This window comes from Periplaneta americana, chromosome 9, assembly GCF_040183065.1.
Source record: "Periplaneta americana isolate PAMFEO1 chromosome 9, P.americana_PAMFEO1_priV1, whole genome shotgun sequence".
Lineage (NCBI taxonomy): Eukaryota > Metazoa > Arthropoda > Insecta > Blattodea > Blattidae > Periplaneta > Periplaneta americana.
The window spans coordinates 86,587,956-86,607,469 of record NC_091125.1 but is presented as its reverse complement, the minus strand read 5'-3'; the positions used below and the strand labels follow the sequence as shown (position 1 = coordinate 86,607,469).

At 37.0% G+C, this 19,514-nt stretch overlaps 1 protein-coding gene across 2 annotated transcripts in view; it reads right to left on the bottom strand.

Annotated features, from left to right (window-relative positions):
• Positions 1 to 19,514, bottom strand: part of Ptp10D (Protein tyrosine phosphatase 10D) — a 268,680-nt gene that overhangs the window by 92,682 nt on the left and 156,484 nt on the right. For both annotated transcript variants that reach the window (XM_069835210.1, XM_069835211.1), the window contains exon 2: positions 2,941 to 3,184. In XM_069835210.1, coding sequence (XP_069691311.1) covers positions 2,941 to 3,184 — 244 coding nt within the window. The remainder of the gene's footprint in view (positions 1 to 2,940; positions 3,185 to 19,514) is intronic.

Genomic DNA, 19,514 nt, shown 5'->3' with positions numbered 1-19,514 from the left:
TCTTATGCAATATACACGTAGTGGACGGTACATCTTCATATTCATAACCCAGCCTTCAAGAAGTCAAACTCATTATACGGGTGACAGCACTGGCAGTATTTTCAGACTAACCTGATAATTTTCGCAATAAAGTATTAGATCAGCAGCTTTCAGATAATTTCGTACAAAATATCCATTATTGCCAACAGCACAGAAATGTTTCAACTAAACACTCAGTCAAAAAGATCTTTTTTTTTTCCGTAATTATAATCCTATATTTTGTTAGTTCACCTAAAAATCAATGGTTAGCATGTCACCATCCATATCACCAGTGACTTCCACAGGTTGAGCTCACAGAGCCTTATAAATTGGAAGTTGGAGTTGGTTGTAATTTCTATGCCTCAGTTATTCCTATTTTTTTTTAAGAATCGATGCAGAAAGTTAAATTTACTGAGCATATTGGGAATTAAATCAATGGCTCTCCCAAAACACGCTATGAAATGTTTCATACAAAATAATTTTTATCTCTAAAAGGAAGCAAAAATGTACTAAGTTGTATTAAACTTTTTTGTTTGAAATATTTCAAAAGAATAACCCCCTGAAATTAATGACATTACTTACGGTTCACCTTGTATAATAAACGTTTATAATTCCTATATAATGGATTTATTTTAGTAGGTTATTTTACGACGCTTTATCAACAGCTTAGGTTATTTAGCGTCTGAATGAGATGAAGGTGATAATGCCGGTGAAATGAGTCCGGGATCCAACACCGAAAGTTACCCAGCATTTGCTCATATTGGGTTGAGGGAAAACCCCGGAAAAAACCTCAACCAGGTAACTTGCCCCGACCGGGAATCGAACCCGGGCCACCTGGTTTCGCGGCTAGACGTGCTAACCGTTACTCCACAGGCGTGGACTATATAATGGAGGAATTATGGAATGAAAGAAGCAGTGGAAAAAAAATAATCAAGTAAAACCTAACCCATTTACCCCCCCACCTATTTTTTTTTACAAAAAATTATCACAATCGGTGAAGAATCGAATTTCAATCGCAGTTTTTGTGATCATTATCTGGTTGTCTACAGTATGTTAGATACAGAAAGACACAACATGTAAAAAGAACGGTGACAGCACGAGAAGCGTTACTTTCGCAGTACTCAGCACTTCTCTCTTTAAAAGCGAACGCCTCATAATAAAGTAATATGAAAGTTATGAAGGACAACCACAAAACAGACGGGGATTTACGTTCTCCAAACGACCCTCACGAAGTTGAGGATGAAAGCTGCGGAAACCGCGGGAATCATTATTCTCGCGGAGTGACAGATGTGAGAATCCGACCTTCGAAGGGTCGACAAACAAGTTCCGTGGACATCAGCAAAACCTGAGGTCGGAGGGCAATGCCACGACCAGCAGCGAAAGCGATGCTCAAGGTGCCCCTAGAAAGCCATCATCTAAGCGCTGCAGCATATCCTTATAATTTACACACGCCGATTGCAGAAATGTTTTCTTCTCTGAAAGGAAAATCCCGAGGTAGGCTATACTGCGCACACTGCAAACGGGTTATTACATAAACCACTAATCTACCAATTATCCTCTTATTGTAGCACATATACCTGGTCAAATGAAGGTTATATACAGAGACATTGGTTTCCTTATAGAGACAATGGTAATTCGGAAAATATTCAATATCATTCGCTAGGTTGCCATATCGTCCATGCACAGCACACTCATTCTTGAGGATTGTGAACATTATAGTACCTGGTCTATCATGACTTTCAACAGAAAAGGAACGGAGGCGGTGACAAGTGCCAATACTGTTTCGACGGGAGGGGAACAACATTGACTGCTACTACTCCTTCGATGGTAGATGGGCGAGGACTACCACTACTGATACTGCAGAAAAACATTTCTACTATGGCTTCGACGGGAAAGGAACGACGGCGGCGACTATCCCGACGGGAGAGAAACAGCGACAAGTATTCCCGCGGAAAGAAATCAACGACTATTTCGGAGGCATGGAATCGACAAACAAACCAACTAACAAGAACCGACGCCTATTCCAACTGGAGAGAATCAACTAAGACTTCTCTGGCTGAAAGAGATCGACAAGGACGACTACTCCGACGTGACGGAAAGAAAAGACGAAAACTACAGAGAGTGGAAAGAATTGACAATTATTCTGACAGAAAAGAATCGACGAAACTACTCCGAATGCGAATCAACGACGAAAGCCAGTGCAACTGGACAGAATCGACTACTCCAACAGGAAAGAATCGACGAAAATTACTGCGACTGGAAAGAATGGCAAAAACTATTGCGACTGCAAGAAATCGACGAAAATTGCTGCGACTGGAAAGAATGGCAAGAACTACTGCGACTGCAAGAAATTGACGAAAATTACTGCGACTGGAATCGACGAAAACTATTGCGAATCGAAAAAATCTATTTCTACTTAATTATTTAATTTATTTTATTTTATTGGGTTATTTTACGACGCTGTATCAACATCTACGTTATTTAGCGTCTGAAAGAAATGAAGGTGATAATACCGGTGAAATGAGTCCGGGGTCCAGCACCGAAAGTTACCCAGCATTTGCTCGTATTGGGTTGAGGGAAAACCCCGGAAAAAACCTCAACCAGGTAACTTGCCCCAACCGTGATTCGAACCCGGCCACCTGGTTTCGCGGCCAGACTTGCTGATCGTTACTCCACATCGTTACTCTGTCATCTGCGTGGCGTGTCGATCCCCTGACGACGCGACGGTCCGGTTCCAGTATTACACGGACAGGGAACATAGAAGTGCACCCACCTCGTGCTGTAAGCTTAATCAAGAGTAGCTCGAAATTTTATTTCCGTACCTGTACATAAGGGTGAAAAGGAAGAAAGATGACGATGATAGTCATGATAAGGCATTGGAAGGACAGTGTTGATGTATTTTATTATTTGAATTGCACCGACCTGTTGTGATGGAGGCGGTCCACGTAAGCCAGTCGTGGCGAGTGTTGTTGGAGTAGTAAAGCCAGAACTCGTACTTGGTACCGGGCAAGCCCTGGCTGAACTCTATCACGTCACCGATGTCCCTGGAGGCGATCGTGGTGTTTGGTGCGGGCACGCCGTGCGGCGGCGTGTAGTCCAGGCGGTATAGCCCATCCTGGTTCAGGTTACCAGGGATCTGGATCGCTAGGTCGGCAGCCAGACAGTGCTGAAATCACAAACATAAAAAATTGAGCCGGTGTCTGGTGTAGTTCCTGGATAGCTCAGTCGGTAGAGTGTTAGCGCGCTCAGCCGAAGTTCTCGTGTTCGATACCCGGCCCCGGAACAATTTTTCCCTTCAAATTATTCAAATCTGCTTCACAGGGAGCTATACCTGAAAGCCAGATTTGCACAACAAATAACGTTTCTACGGAGTACTGTGGAATATCCAGACAAAAAATATGCGAGATTTTCATTCATGCCAAAAACTAAATGGAATATTCAAATTGAAATATTTAACATCATAAGGCAGGAATAAAGCTGTGTTGTTTGAATATTTTTAGTACATGCAAGCCATTTATCCAAGAAGTTGTCGTTTAGTTATTATTAGGGCTCGGAAGTTGAGGAAAAATACTTTTTTTCATGTGTACGAAGATGAGGCCCAACATAATATATGTTTATTGTGGATCATTGTAGGCTAGAAAGTGATGGGTTTTATTTATCCTTTTTTGTCTTTTTTTGGCTTATTGTTCCTTTTTTAGGTCCTAGTGGCTTTTTCTTTTTTTGCAACTTTAACTTCTTTCGACTACATTTTTACTGCCATTTTTACAAGTCAAGAACCCATTACCAGATCTCACTTGCTTTAAGTAAGCATCAATGATATCCATTGAGAAGTTTCTCGATGTTTTGCAACGTGCTGTCAGAAAACCGACGATCCTTTACACCTAAGAACCTGAAGATGACTATTGTGATATAGAGCAATGCTAACTGACGTAAAGTTTCCGAAGTCCAATTTCTGTAACCCTAGTGAGATTAAGCCAAATATGATTTTAATTTCAATTTCTTTCTCCAGGATGTCTGTTACAGGATTGCTGAATTTATTCTAAATGGCAAAAATCGTCCATTCTGAATTCTCCAAGTAATTTTTGTAACAAACTCGGAATTCCTTTTTCAAATTATGTTAATCTAAAATAATATATGTCTGAAAGAAGAAGCATTTCATTCATATAGTTTGCTTCGCACTGTATGTTGCACACACCAGAATTTTATATTTTTGAAACATTATATTCATCAAATATGTAATTGAAACTGAAATTATCAATGAATTTGGATCAACTTTTTACGTCCCTTTTTTCAATCTTTAGGTCCTTTTTAGGATATCTTTAGGTATTTTTAAAGATCTTTTTAGGCAATTTATAGGTCTTCAGCTTTCGAGCCCTAGTTATTATACTCCACCAGGTTAGCATTTTTTCGCCGGAAAACCAGCCAACACTTGAATAGGCTACAATTTTGTGCTATAAACGCAGACAGATCACGGCGGATTCGGTAAGAAATTTCGATCAGGGCACTATGTAGCATTCTATAGGATTGTATTAGTGTTAATACCAGTACAAACTGTTGCTTAACATTACATCGCACTGTGTAACAATCATGAAATTAATTGTGGATATAGCTATGTCTAATTGTATTAAATCTCATTAAATACCGCCGTCATCATCACAATATTTAATGAAGTATGAATGATGTTCTATTGGTCCTAAACAGATAAACAAAATTAGAGCCGTGTCCCATTATGACGACGACGTAGCAAGTATCAAATCACTGTTCAATATATACATCATTTGAATAATCTGCCTTTATATTTATAGTTCACACGCTCTGTACTCGACAACGTATTGCAGATGTTACGTAAAGAAGCTATGGACACTTGAAACTTGATGCGTGGGACCCTGCAGAGGTGCGAAGCCAAGGTAAGCGAGATGCGATAACCAAGCGTGTCAATAAAGCCTTCACTTTGCTAGGATTGAAGTCAGAGTTTTTATTTTAATGTTGTTGTCTGTTTATACAGTACACAGAGGCAGCCTATTTCGCCACAAACCAAGTGTGCGCAAGGGCTTGTTGACTACTTACTGTTTAGAAAGAGAAGAAAGATCGGAGCGAGGACACGACAGAGGAGGAAAGAGAAAAAAGAAGAGGGTGAATTACTGAAGACGAAGGTGGTAGACTAAAGGAAGGGCGAGAACGAAGAACGGGAAAGAAGAAGAGGACGAAAAGAGGAAGAAGACTAAAAACAAACGAAGGAGAAAATGATAGGGTCGATGAGAACTAAGGAAAAAGGAGGAAATAAAGAATGAATACTAACGAAAGAGAAAGAAGAGGGCAAAAAAATGTGGAAGAGGACTAATAATAGAGAAGAAGGAACAAAATTAATTGGAAGGGTACTAAGCATAGAGAAGAAAGTAGAGTGAGAGAAAATAAAGAACACTAAGAAAAGACGAAAACGATAGGCTAAACGAGAACTAAGAGGAGATTATCAGGACTATGACCAGAAGGGAAAGATAAGGACGAAAAAAAGATATAGGCCTAAGCAAACTAACACTAGAGGAGAAACAAAATGAGAAAGATAATTAAGAAAAGAAAAGAAGGAAGAGGGCGAGAAAAAATGAGGACTAACAGTGAAGCAAGAAAAGGACTAAAAAGGAAAAGGACTAAAAACAAATGAAGAAGAAAAAGATAGGGTAAATGAGAACCAAGAGTCAGGACTAAGAACAGCAGAGAAAGGGAAGGACGAAAAAGTGAAGGAGGACTGATAATAGAGAAGGACGAACGAAATTAAAAAGAAGAGAATTAAGAACAGAGAAGAGAGAACTGGAGAAAAGAAAAAGGATAGTGAAGAACAGGACGTAAAGAAGAAAGAGGACTAGGGACAAATGAAGGAGAGAACGATAGAATGGATGAGATGTAAGAAACAACAGAAACTAAGAACAGCAGAGAAAGAGATGTACGAAAAGGTGGAAGAAGAATAACAATAGAGAAGGATGAACAAAATGAAAAAGAGAACTAAGAACAGAGAAGAAAGAGTACGAAAAAATGTAAATAATGAAAAAAAGTCAGAAGACTCGAGACAAAATAAGAAGAAAAGGACGAAAAGGTGAGAGCCACCGGTGTAGCCCAGTCGGCTAAGGTGCTTGCCCACCGATCCGAAGCAGCGCTCGGGCGCGGGTTCGATTCCCGCTTGGGCTGATTACCTGGTTGGGTTTTTTCCGAGGTTTTCCTCAATCATAAGGCAAATGTCAGGTAATCTATGGCGAGTCCTTGGCCTCATCTCGCCAAATATCATCTCGCTATCACCAATTCCATCGACGCTAAATAACCTCGTAGTTGATACAGCGTCGTTAAATAACGAAGTTAAAATAACAGAGTTGGTACAAGTAGCTGAAAAAGAAGAAGAGGACAACAAGGAGGAGAAGAAGGATGATGTGACGAAAAAAGACGAAAAGGTGGAAGAGCACGAAATGAATAAAATGACAAAAATGAGGTAGATGACGAAATGGACGAAAAGATGAAGACGAAAAGAAGGAAGGGAAGAACAAAAAGGAGAAATATGACAAAGAAGAAATGTTGGAAAGGAAGAAGAAAAAGATAAAGACAAAAAAGAGAGAACGGGATAAAAGGAGAAATAGGATAATGAAAAGGATAAAATTAATGGAGAAAAGGACGAAAGTGAAAAAAGAGGGCAAAAAGGAAAGGATGAAAAGTAGGAAAGCAACAAAATTGAAAAAACAGGACTAGGAGAAGGAAGACGAAATGTAGAAAAGGAAGGAAACGAGGAAGAGGACGAAAAGAAGACAAAAAGGAGAACATAAATGAGAAATACGATGACGAAAATGAGGAAAAAGACGGAATGGAAAAAGTACGAAAATGAGGAAGGAGGCAAAAGGAGAAGATGAGCAAATGGAGGAAGAGGACAAAAGAGAAGCCGACGAAAATGAGAAAGGACTAAAATGAGACAGATGAATTACAGGAAGAACGGGCGAAAATGTGGAATAGGGATAAAAATAGAAGGGAAGAGAACTAAGAAAAAAAAAAGATTGCGAAAAGTTTTGGGCGAGAATGAAAAGAAATTGCAAAGTTAAAATGACTTAGGCTACTTACGTTTTTACGTTAACAAGAAAAAGTTTCAAATCCTTTCATTAACGAGAGACTTGAATGAACAGCTCCTCTGCATTGAGTAGATAACATCCTAACCCAGGGTGGGTGTCGTAATGGCATGTGTCAGTTCGATATACTCCGTTGCGTTAGCGCATGTATTATAAGTTGCGTAAATCACAGGAGTTAGCAGGAAATCTGCTTCTTCAGGCCGTAAACCGAATTTCAACAGAGAACGACCCTTGTGCACATTTCCTCATTTTTACGATCTCTTCGCTGATTGCCTCACTTTACAAGACGGAGCGGATCCCGGTAGAACTGGGACGCAGAGCGTCGTATCCTAGTAACACGAATCGCTACCATTGCACTATCGAGGCTTGTTTCATGGTTTTTATACTGTCTGTCTTTTTTAGGGGACAAAAATAATAATGCTACGAGTGTGATTTTCATAGACTATTTACATTGAAATGAACGCGTTAGAATTACACTTTCTGAATGTCGCATGTGCCTTATTTAGATTATAGTAATCGAGCATACTCAATTATCAGCTCTGAGTAATTAAACGTCAATTGCGTCGACGTCATCTAGCATGAAAAGCATACAATAAGTGAATCATCCCCGTAACATTAATCAGTTTTAGAAAATTGCTCCCAAACACATTCGGCGGTATTTTATACCCCAACATATGATACTGAGTTTCAATCAATTTCAATAAAATTATAAATTAAGTACCAGGCCGTCTCTTCTTCGAGCATAATGCTTTATTTGGAGTTGTTATTTAAGCATGTATCTTCTAACAGTAAATTGCACATTCACTAAGTTAATAATAATCCGCAAGTATTTTACATTCGTCATTAGGAAAGAAATAAGACACATGTTAGGTCAGTTACTACTGGTCGTCATTTGAAACAACTAATTCTATTAATCGGTTACGCTCCTCGCTTGTTGACAAAAGTCACATTGTTGGTCTCTAATGTGGAGCACTTGACAACTAAGTATAATGGACCCTTCCTGGCTGATCTCTGCTTATTTGATATCCATTTTCAATTTCGTGTCTCGTGCATATACAGTGCGTCATAGGAATAAGATTTGCCTCTTAGACGAAATATGATGATGCTACAGTTCAGACTCTATATGCGTCAGGATAATCTGAGTAACATCGAGGTGTACTAGCTAACCCAAGAAAATGTTGCTTCTGCAATCTGTGGAACAATCAGAAGCAGTCTTTAAAAGTCGGCGAGTCTCACCCTGCTGTGCGTACCTAGCGACAACATTCAGCAAAAGTAAATCTGTCAAATTACACTTTGTGTTTGTTATAGGCTCCATTTCATACGCGAACAGTGAAAGCCACTAAAATAAAATGATCCGACGCTACATTAAATTTATTACATGTAACCACAGGCTTTTGCTTCCTCATCTAATGGTAATCGCACTTAGGATTTCGGCTAACAATTCATTGTCCTCGACAGAGTTTGAATCCAGGAAACTTCGGTTTGGCGGAAAGTCCAGTACCTAATGGATCACCGAGAATGATCTGACAATAAAGACATTACATAAATTTGAAATGCGTGACTATATTATTATTTGTTATTATTATTACTTTTACTATTATTACTACTGTTTCTATTGTTGTCATTATTATTATTATTATTATTATTATTATTATTACTACTACTACTACTACTACTACTACTACTACTACTATTAGCTTTGACCGGAAATGCCTGTTATTATTCGGTTGAGAAACTTTTGTCATCTAGTCTGCTGTTAAAAAATCTTAAAGTTAGAATTTATAAAACAGTTATATTACCAATTGTTCTGTATGGTTGTGAGACTTGGACTCTCACTTTGAGAGTGGAACAAAGATTAAGGGTGTTTGAGAATAAGGTTCTTAGGAAAATATTTGGGGCTAAGAGGGATGAAGTTACAGGAGAATGGAGAAAGTTACATAATGCAGAACTGCACACATTGTATTCTTCACCTGACATAATTAGGAAAATTAAATCCAGACGTTTGAGATGGATAGGGCATGTAGCACATATGGGCGAATCCAGAAATGCGTATGTATAGAGTGTTAGTTGCGAGGCCGGAGGGAAAAAGACCTTTGGGGAGGCCGAGACGTAGATGGGAGGATAATATTAAGATGGATTTGAGGGAGGTGAGATATGATAGAGACTGAATTAATCTTGCACAGGATAGGGATCGATGGCGGGCTTATATGAGGGCGGCAATGAATCTGTGGGTTCCTTAAAAGCCATTTGTAAGTAAGTAAGCTTTGACCGATTTATCCGTTACTATGGTCTTATCTCATCATAAACTCACACTTTCGGATCTTTTTCACTTATCGGGCCCTCAGTCTTTATCATATCATCTGGGTTGATGAACCAACAAATTTAACGTTAAAACTTAACAAATAGTTAAACTGATTTAACAATAAATTAAAAAAAAAATTTCAAGGCAGACTTATGTAGGTGCAATAATTCAATCTCCTGCTGGAAATAGAGCTGAAATCTACCAAAACAAAAAGGGCTTGATCAATTTAATTAATTGGTAATCCGCTTCCAAGTTTCATCCTTGGCTTTGATATTCACACCGTCTGTTTTCTTGCATTCCACAATATCGTTATATTGTTTGTAGTGAAGGGATCTATAAAAATTCTAAGAAACCATCTCTATGCTTAAATAAAAACCTCTTTCCTCTGGCGATCTGCTCATTAAAGTCGGGTCCTGCAACTAATGCTGAATAGATGACTGCGATCATCTGATAAATAGATACTAGGAAGATTTGATGTCTCTTCTGGAATTAATGATGATTTGTTTAATCGTTTTCAAATATTTATAAGTCTGTCATTTCTTTTTCTTTTTTTTCCATTATAATTGTTTACCTACCATTTATTTATTAAAACACTTTATGATAAGCTTTGTCTTGTAGGCAGCCTCCACTAGGAGAAAGCTGAATAAATAAAAGTTTATTTAAAATAATTCCACTAAAAAGACTTTTCTATATTCTCTATTTCTTTTCACGCCGCCAGTGGTCATTTTCAACAACTGGCAAAGAGATCATATTGCACCAGTTTTATCTTTGTGAAGAGGGTGGAACGCTTTCAGAAAAGCTTTGGTTTTGACAAGACCTTCCTGATTCATACTATTCTCAATTTTCACGAGACTTCCAATTACCGTTGACAGAGTTAAAAAAATTGTTAGCTAACTTTGTTGGTAGAACCCAAATGCACCAAAGAATGTTGATATAATTGTTAAAATTCTAGCCTGTGTTAACAAACAACGTGTTAGTGTATTTTTAACATTTGCTGGTGAAACCGGCAATAAGTCTTCTACAATGATATAGTTCACCTCCTCCATAAGATAAAGGTATCCTTGTCATCTTATTCTTGCTTTATTATCTCTATGCCCGTTCTTAAACACATAGGGCCGTATTCATAGACATTTTTAGCGCGGGTTTCCGGTGGATGATCAGCGTTTTTCGTATTCATAAACCAGTGTTAGCGATAGGATATGATTTGAATTCTGTACAAGTAACCAGTCGATAGCCGGGGCTAGCTTAGTACGCTCGTAGCGCGTGCTGCGAAATGTCTATGAATAGCACCCTAAGTAAATTTCAACATTGTAATATGCACCTCGCCATCTATATTCTCCTTAGAAGTCTCCCATCATAAATTCTCATCTTATTTTCCTTACTTTAAGTAATAGGCCAAGTTACAGACCCACATACAAGGAGAGATCTTTACCAAGGTTTTATATTACAATGTACCCAACAGAGTAAACAAGTCAATCAAACAGGAAGTACAGCAACGTTTAATTTTACGTAATCACCCATATTCAGTACCTCTGTAACCACGCAACTTTATTTCGAAAGTGTTTGTCTGCTAGTTCTTTTTGTGTATACGAAGATCTGTTCCACGGCGGTATTTTGCGATGCCGAATTCACTTTCGCCGTCGCTAAGAGTAGGACTTTCCCGCAGCGGTGTCTGCTCCAAGGACTTCCAGTCACCTCCCCTCTATCTTTCCGACAGACACTCGGCGCTCAAGGCTGGCGGATGTGAGCTCTCTGCTTGTGCAAACTGAGTTCGAGACCCGAAGAGCACATCAAATTCGGTTTCATCTTCATTCACAGTTACGTAACTAGAAGCCACAGAACAGGGATGAGACGATATTAGCTCCCAATCATGGTAGAAGAGCTCGACCTTGATCACGAGCGCATAGCGCATCCACTGTAACGTAGACAACAGGGATGTACATGCACATGCAGCGAATAAAGGCAGAAATTATTACAATAACTTGCGTTACTAAATTTCTGACTATGTAATAGGGCTAATTACTCAGTTATTTAATATACATGTACATATATAAACAAATCGCAAAGGGAAGGGTTTTTTAGGAACAAAAAGAGAAATAAGAAAAGTTAATTGTATGTAAACCATTTTATCGTTAAAAGCAATTATTTATTATGCAAATACTTAACTTCATTGGTTAGGAGAAAGTAATAGGGTCTACCTGCACGACGTGTGTGATCTCTAAGTACTTTTGAGTATTTGTTGAAAAAATAATAATGGCAATATTGATTGAAATAAAGTATATTGATTGTGTGATTGTGAATATGTAGTCCTTACTCTCCAGTCGTGATTATGTAATGAGTTTTCTTAGAGTGATTTTTGAGATGCACGTAACACGAAAAAAAAAAAAAAAACAAACAAATTGATTAAATTAAGATATTGAGAGCCATCGTAATTTTTGGGTTCAATCATTTAAGGGGACATGTATGACTTTTAAAACTTCCACAATTTCGGCCAAAATTTGTGAAATTTAAACTATATAAACAGATCTATAATAATATCATCTGTATAAAATTTGGTGCAATTAGGTCTAATAGTTTTGAAATTATATTTTTAAGTATAGTTTATATTCACGTTACTAAAAAAGCTCCTTGCATCAAAGTTTTCAAAATGTTTAGTTCATATTTGCTAAAAATCCTGAAAATAGTCATTGAAATAAAAGTGAATTAGCATTTTGAGTTTACTAATAATATAAGTTAAAGTGCAATGAAAGATAAAATATTATTTCTAAATTAAAGAAACATGTAGTCTAATAAAAGTAAATATCCAGAAACAAGCAACAAATAAAACATCAACAATACATTTAAAATAAAGAAATAAAAGGAATCTAGATACTATCTACTGACCCAAATGTAAATTAATTTACCTTCGATGCCAATTTCGAAATGAATTTATTTCTCTTTTCTCCTGAATAATGCCTATATTTTTTCATGTTGCGTCTCATAATGCCGTTTTATGTTACTTTTTTTGCAAATGATATTTTTTTTACACAACAAACACTGGACTTCATCACCATGTTCGAAGCATAAATATTGTATCTTCCACTCTTCCTTGAAAGCTTTAAGCACTTCCGTTCCGTCATGATGCGCTGTGTTCTAAGATATGTACATCCTTTAGCAATGTTTACAGGTAAAAGAGCTCCGCGCGCGCGCAGCGGGCATAAAATAGCTCTCGCTCGCGATTATTAGTCTCCATCGCAAGACTGCCATAGAAGTTCATCAAAAACGAATAGACAAAAACGACGTCCAAGACAAGACATGAGTGGATTCAGACGGATATATATATTATCGACACGACGATCCATTGGCTACACGATAATAGAGAATAAGCATTTTATAGCGAGATCCTTTTCCTGTACCTTTGTAATTTATTCCATGTATTTAATTTTAAAACTAATTTATTAGTCAAATATATGCTCCAGGCATGTAGAATTTTCTGATGCCAATGAAGTGTAGTTAGTCACCAATGAAACTTTGCATGCATTGAAATTTTCTCCAGCTGCACTAGATTATTTTCCATTTTTATAAATATAAATACGTCTATGCGGAAGGGCCATTCAACAAAAATAGCTTTACTTTAGACGCGAGAGAAAGGTTTTAATGTAAGGTCCAGCGACGCTTCTTCACATATGAGTTCCAAATCAAACATGTATCTAGTCTCTCTCCTTTACAAACTCTAATATAAGAGTTTTAAATGGATACTGATAATTGAGTCAACATGCTTAGAAAACGTAACGAAAAGAAACAGAAGCAATAAATTAAATAATTTATTTAAAACCCAAATATTACGGAGATCAGCTGGAATTATTTTGAGAATTATTACAGCACAAGATTTCCTCGCCAGATGCTTACACAAAATCAATGGTTCCAATGAACAGGAAGAAAACCGATAAACAATATCCACTATGTGTGACACCCTAAAAATAAGAAACAGCACTGAAATACTTTAAAAACGACAGACACAGCTTTGCAGCTGTGCAGCATATCTTTCCGTAGCACTATACAGAAGGGGTTGTGAACAACGCGCGGAACAAGAGGAATACGAGGAGAACATGAGGAATTCAAGGAGTACAAGCGGAATGCAAAGAAACTACAAGGAGAACAAGGGGAAGACAAGGGATATACAAGAAAACAAGGAGAATATAACGAGAACGAGAGGAATGCGAGAACAGGAGATTACAAGAACAACGGGAAGAGAAGCAGAATGAGAGGAATAAAATGAGAACAAGAAGAATAAAAGAAGAAGAGGAATACAAAAAGAACAAGATAAGTACAAGGAGAACAAGAGGAATATAAGGATAACAAGAGGAAGACAAGGAGAATAAGGAGAATGCACGGAGAACAAGGAGAATATAATCATAATAGTCGAAATACGAGAACAACGAAAATAAAAGAAAATAAGAGAAAACAAGGAGAACAAGGGGAAGACAAGAACAAGACGAAGACAAGGATAACAAGGGGAATACAAGAAGAAAAATGGGAACATAAGAAAAAAAGGGGAACACAAGGAAAAAAGAGGAAGACAAGGAGAAAAAGAGAAGACACGGAGAAAAGGGGAAGACGGGGAGAACAAGGAGATACAGGGAAAACAAGGAGATACCGGGAAAACAAGGGACTATAAAAATAACAAGGGAGGACAAGATGAATAGAAGAAAAATAAAGGGAAGACAAGAACAAGGGGAAGACAAGGAGAACAAGGGGAAGGCGAGGAGAACAAATGGAAGACGAGAACACGAGGAAGACAAGGAAAAGAAGAGAAAGACAAGGGGAACAAGTGGAATACAAAGAGATCAAGGGAATAAAAAGAGAACAAGGGGACTACATTTCTATATAAAAGCCAAATTCCTAAGTTATTCCCCCATACCTAATGAGAAAAAAGATGTAGTTCTACGAAAAAAGTGAAATCGCTAATAGCTTCATCGCTAACACCGAATCCATATTTCAAAACAATGACCATTCTAAGTTTTTAGGCTAAGGAGCATGTAACTATTGAACGCGATAAGAGAGTCAAGTGAAAGTAGACTACGTTCGTAGACGTTATCTAGACCAATGATTTTCAACCAGGAGCCCACGGTTCCCTGAGGGTCCGTATAGAGGTTAATGGGTGGCGACGAACAAAATAATGATATACTGCAGTAATAATAATAATAATAATAATAATAATAATAATAATAATATTTTTATTATTTTGTTCGCGAATCCCCTTAAGGAACTAGAAGGGTGAAACTTTAGCCAACTTTTTTTTTCGAGAAAAAACATTTTAGATTTTTTGCAGAATAAATTATAATAGTCTTTGTCATTGACTTTTCATTTATATGTTGGCTAATTTTACTAACATGATCTCAAAATTCATGCTTTACTTATAGACCTATTTCATAATTACAAACAAGTTCTCCTGATGGAAAATCAACACTTTAAAGTAATTTTTCCACCCTTATCTTTGCTGCATTTATTCACATTCAAATACACAGTACTATAGCTTGCAACAAATTTTATGTTGAAAAGTTGAAATTTTTACTGTATGTTCTAGAAAAACTACAGAGCCTTTTTTGGATGAAGTAAATATTTTAACAAGTAAAAAATGAAATATTATCCAGACACTAAAGAAATTAATTTTTAATCGACATTCAGGTCACGTACATTTACAAAATTCAAATTATGATTCTGCTGTTAAACTACATAAATGCATGTCAAAGATGCTGTACAATTTTTTCTCAGGCCTGTAACTTATATTTTGTGCGAATAGATACATTGTGAAGAAGTACTATACATTATATGCACACTGTCTTACTAATAAACCGTGCATAGTTTTTATACGATACTTATACAGAGTTGAGACAGAAAACATTACTAATAAACCGTGAATAAGCTATGGACGTATAAACAGGCTGTAACTATACAATGGTAATTGCTTTGTAGTAGTTATATACACGAAACCCCTAGCTTAAGGTCCACACCTGTGGAGTAACGGTTAGCGCGTCTGGCCGCGAAACCAGGTGGCCCGGGTTCGATTCCCGGTCGGGGCAAATTACCTGGTTGAGGTTTTTTCCGGGGTTTTCCCTCAACCCAATATGAGCAAATGCTGGGTAACTTTCGGTGTTGGACCCCGGACTCATTTCACCGGCATTATCACCTTCATCTCATTCAGACGCTAAATAACCTAAGCTGTTGATAAAGCGTCGTAAAATAATCCACTAAAATAAAAAAAATCCTAGCTTAAGCGTTGTATATAGCGAAAAAATGGCCGCCCCTCTAACAGCTGTTCGTATCGACTGTCATTTTATGATGATGGATGCCTTGTAACCACAGAAGAACAAACCAAAGATCATAGAATTATTAGAATAATATTGCTGTAGCTTGTACTCTTTGACCAAAATGTAGTGTGGTAATCGATTAGAGCCAGTTGTACTATCGATATTTAACACGCCACACTAGAGCGCCGGATGCAATAGAGAACCTCAGATATTCTATTATCTTTAGTAACGAAGTAATGACGAAACTATGACGTAGCTGTGTAACAGTTATACTGTTATACACGACGTATGTACTGATTATCAGTAAGGAATTTACAGAAGACTTATAAACGAGCTACTCATTGTATAAATATAAGACAGTTAAACGTCTGTATATAGAGTTTTTATTAGTACGACCGACACAGTATAATTATTAGGGGAGAGTCGGGTAGTATCGGACATCGGGTAATATCGGACAGTGAGTTTCTTTCATCTACCACACGATGATAGTACCTGATTGACATGGTTACGTTTCTGTGATGTCGCATAGAGAAACGTAACCATGTCATTCAGGTACTACCATATGGTGGTAGATGAAAGAAACGCACTGTCCGATATTACCCGATGTCCGATACTACCCGACTCTCCCCTATGTAATAACTAAGAAATATTAAACTGATACTAATGAAGCTTGAGGACATTCATACTAACAACAAAAGTCTGTTGTAGAAAATATTAAGTCTATAGCTTTAAAAAGTATATATCAATTAGAAATTTCACAATTTCATCTCTTGACTGCTCAATGGTCTCCCAAACGACCGCGGTCATCCGGTTGAGAGTCACTGTTCTACTCTACATCTTAGATCGGGGGTCACATTAAAGTAATACGAGAAAAAGGGAATCCGATCATCAAAAAGGTTGACAAACACTCGTGTAGACCATCAGCAGACTGTCACTGTCGGTCAAGCCTAGGATTTTTATTGAAAAATCCATAGTGATACTTATAACAGACAAAGCTGCGTTGGAATTCTCTCGTTTTTCCAATACAGACAACGACATTATTCCGTCAACATTTCTCCAATCCATATTCATTATTAAAATCATTAAACACAACATAATACATTTAATTGATATTTATTTCATGAAATACCCATCGAAATAGTGGCAGGTTTAACTCCGAAATCACTCATTTATTTAATTAAAAATTACGATCCCTAGAGATATACCACAGCTTTGTCTAAATCCTCTATTAATTTGTTTCTTCGATTAGAAGTCAGCGGCCTGAAGAGGAGGCTGGCCCAGAGGCATATATCCTGGATACACAGAGTGTCTTAGCATAATCGACTAGTGTCGGTAAGAATGTGCCTAGTTGGGGTGAGTGCAATGAACCAGAAATGATCTAAGTGCAGAGTCGTAATGATTCTGCCCTACAGAAATGAATAAAGTAAGAGTACAATATTCGATGCCTGTTCACTTGCACCGTTTGTTCTGGCTATGAATGATTGCACGCCGCAAACGAGGCGGACCAGGATTCGACTGCGAACAATGTGGAGCGACACTTTCAAAGTTCGCACTTCGCAACACGCTTTTGTTTACGTGACGTCACCTTTTATTGAGGCCAGCAACGGCCCGAATGGAGACGCCCTGCGCTGTAGAATGCTGCGAACATCTTACACATGAATGTCAAGAAGTAAAAATCTTCTCCAACTGCAGTCTGTTGTTGATAGTTTTTGAAACTTTGAGACTATTGAAAATATTTTTCTTCTTTTCGTTAGAAGTTAGTATGTCTCCAAAGTACTACTTTTTAATTTCTCGTAAAAAAATAATGTGATGCTGTAAAAATACTTCGCAATTTTCTCGGAAATAAAATTTTCGACATCACTAATACATACCGTTTTCTTGCCTGTCCGTTTGTGTACAGCGATTTCTTCTGAACTACTCGACGTTTTTATTGATATTTAGTATGTAACCAGTGAATTTATCCGGGGACGATGTACACTTAGCGGCAAAAAGAATGGGCAGACTCTTGGTCGACAGAAATGTTAAGTTCTATCGCGCGGTTCACTCGTGTAAACGTAACCCACTGCAAAGCATTGCTGTGGTGTCTCTTCATTGAAAGTCATTCGTCTATAACAGGGCCGGGCATGAGAGCGGTTCCATGTAGCCGGCCAGAGCTGCTCTCGCTCCGCAAGGCACTTCAATTCCAAGCCAGAGCAGAACGCTCACGCAGTGGCGGACTCGCATTACAGCTACCTTCCCTGCATTAATATAACAAGAGCCACGGTTCTTCTAGTCATTCAGTCTGTCAGTACATAATAGTTCATAAGGATATTACATCAATCCATTGTACATTACAGAATTTATAACACTCTTATTAATTCAATGAAATAAACTTCGCTCTATGCACACACACAAATCATTAGGCTTATTTACATAATCCATATGCACATACTGCAATCTACGGTTCTACGAGATAGGCATATGGCTTCCACTTCCCCTACTTGCTGTGGACATAGTTCATCTGCCAATATAATTAAACATCGCTTATTAATATAACAAGAGCCACGGTTCTTCTAGTCATTCAGTCTGTCAGTACATAATAGTTCATAAGGATATTACATCAATCCATTGTACATTACAGAATTTATAACACTCTTATTAATTTAATGAAATAAACTTCGCTATATGCACACACACAAATCATTAGGCTTATTTACATAATCCATACGCACATACTGCAATCTACGGTTCTACGAGATAGGCATATGGCTTCCACTTCCCCTACTTGCTGTGGACATAGTTCATCTGCCAATATAATTAAACATCGCTTAGTAATATAACAAGAGCCACGGTTCTTCTAGTCATTCAGTCTGTCAGTACATAATAGTTCATAAGGATATTACATCAATCCATTGTACATTACAGAATTTATAACACTCTTATTAATTTAATGAAATAAACTTCGCTATATGCACACACACAAATCATTAGGCTTATTTACATAATCCATACGCACATACTGCAATCTACGGTTCTACGAGATAGGCATATGGCTTCCACTTCCCCTACTTGCTGTGGACATAGTTCATCTGCCAATATAATTAAACATCGCTTGATGAATTCACCTTCGTTGAATGTTTTCAATTCCTTTGCAATTTCGTGGCAAATTTTGTAGCTAAATTTTCATAGCCGATTCACTAAGTGCATTGTCATCCTGTTAATACATAATATAATATAATATAATATAATATAATATAATATAATATAATATAATATAATATAATATAATATAATATAACATAATATGATATGATATGATATGATATGATATAATATATGATATGATATGATATGATATGATATGATATGATATGATATGATATGATATGATATATGATATGATATGATATGATATGATATGATATATGATATGATATATGACCATAAATTAATAAAAATTTAAAAAAAAATGTTTCTCAGGTACATTGTATTAGAGTATCTATTCGATATTTATATTGCAGTATAAGTTATTATAGCACATTTAGTAATATACAATTTTAAATTATACAAGTATTATGATATATCATAGTAGAGTATATTACAGTTCATGGTATATCATTTATCATATTATATATCATGAACTCCAATATACTATACTATGATATATCATAATTCTTGTATAATTTAAAATTATATATTACTAAATGTATAATAACTTATAATGCAATGTAAATATCAAATAGATACTCTAATATAATGTACCAGAGAAACATTTTCTTTAAGTTGTATTAATTTATGGCGTTCATTACCAACATATTTGTCATATTC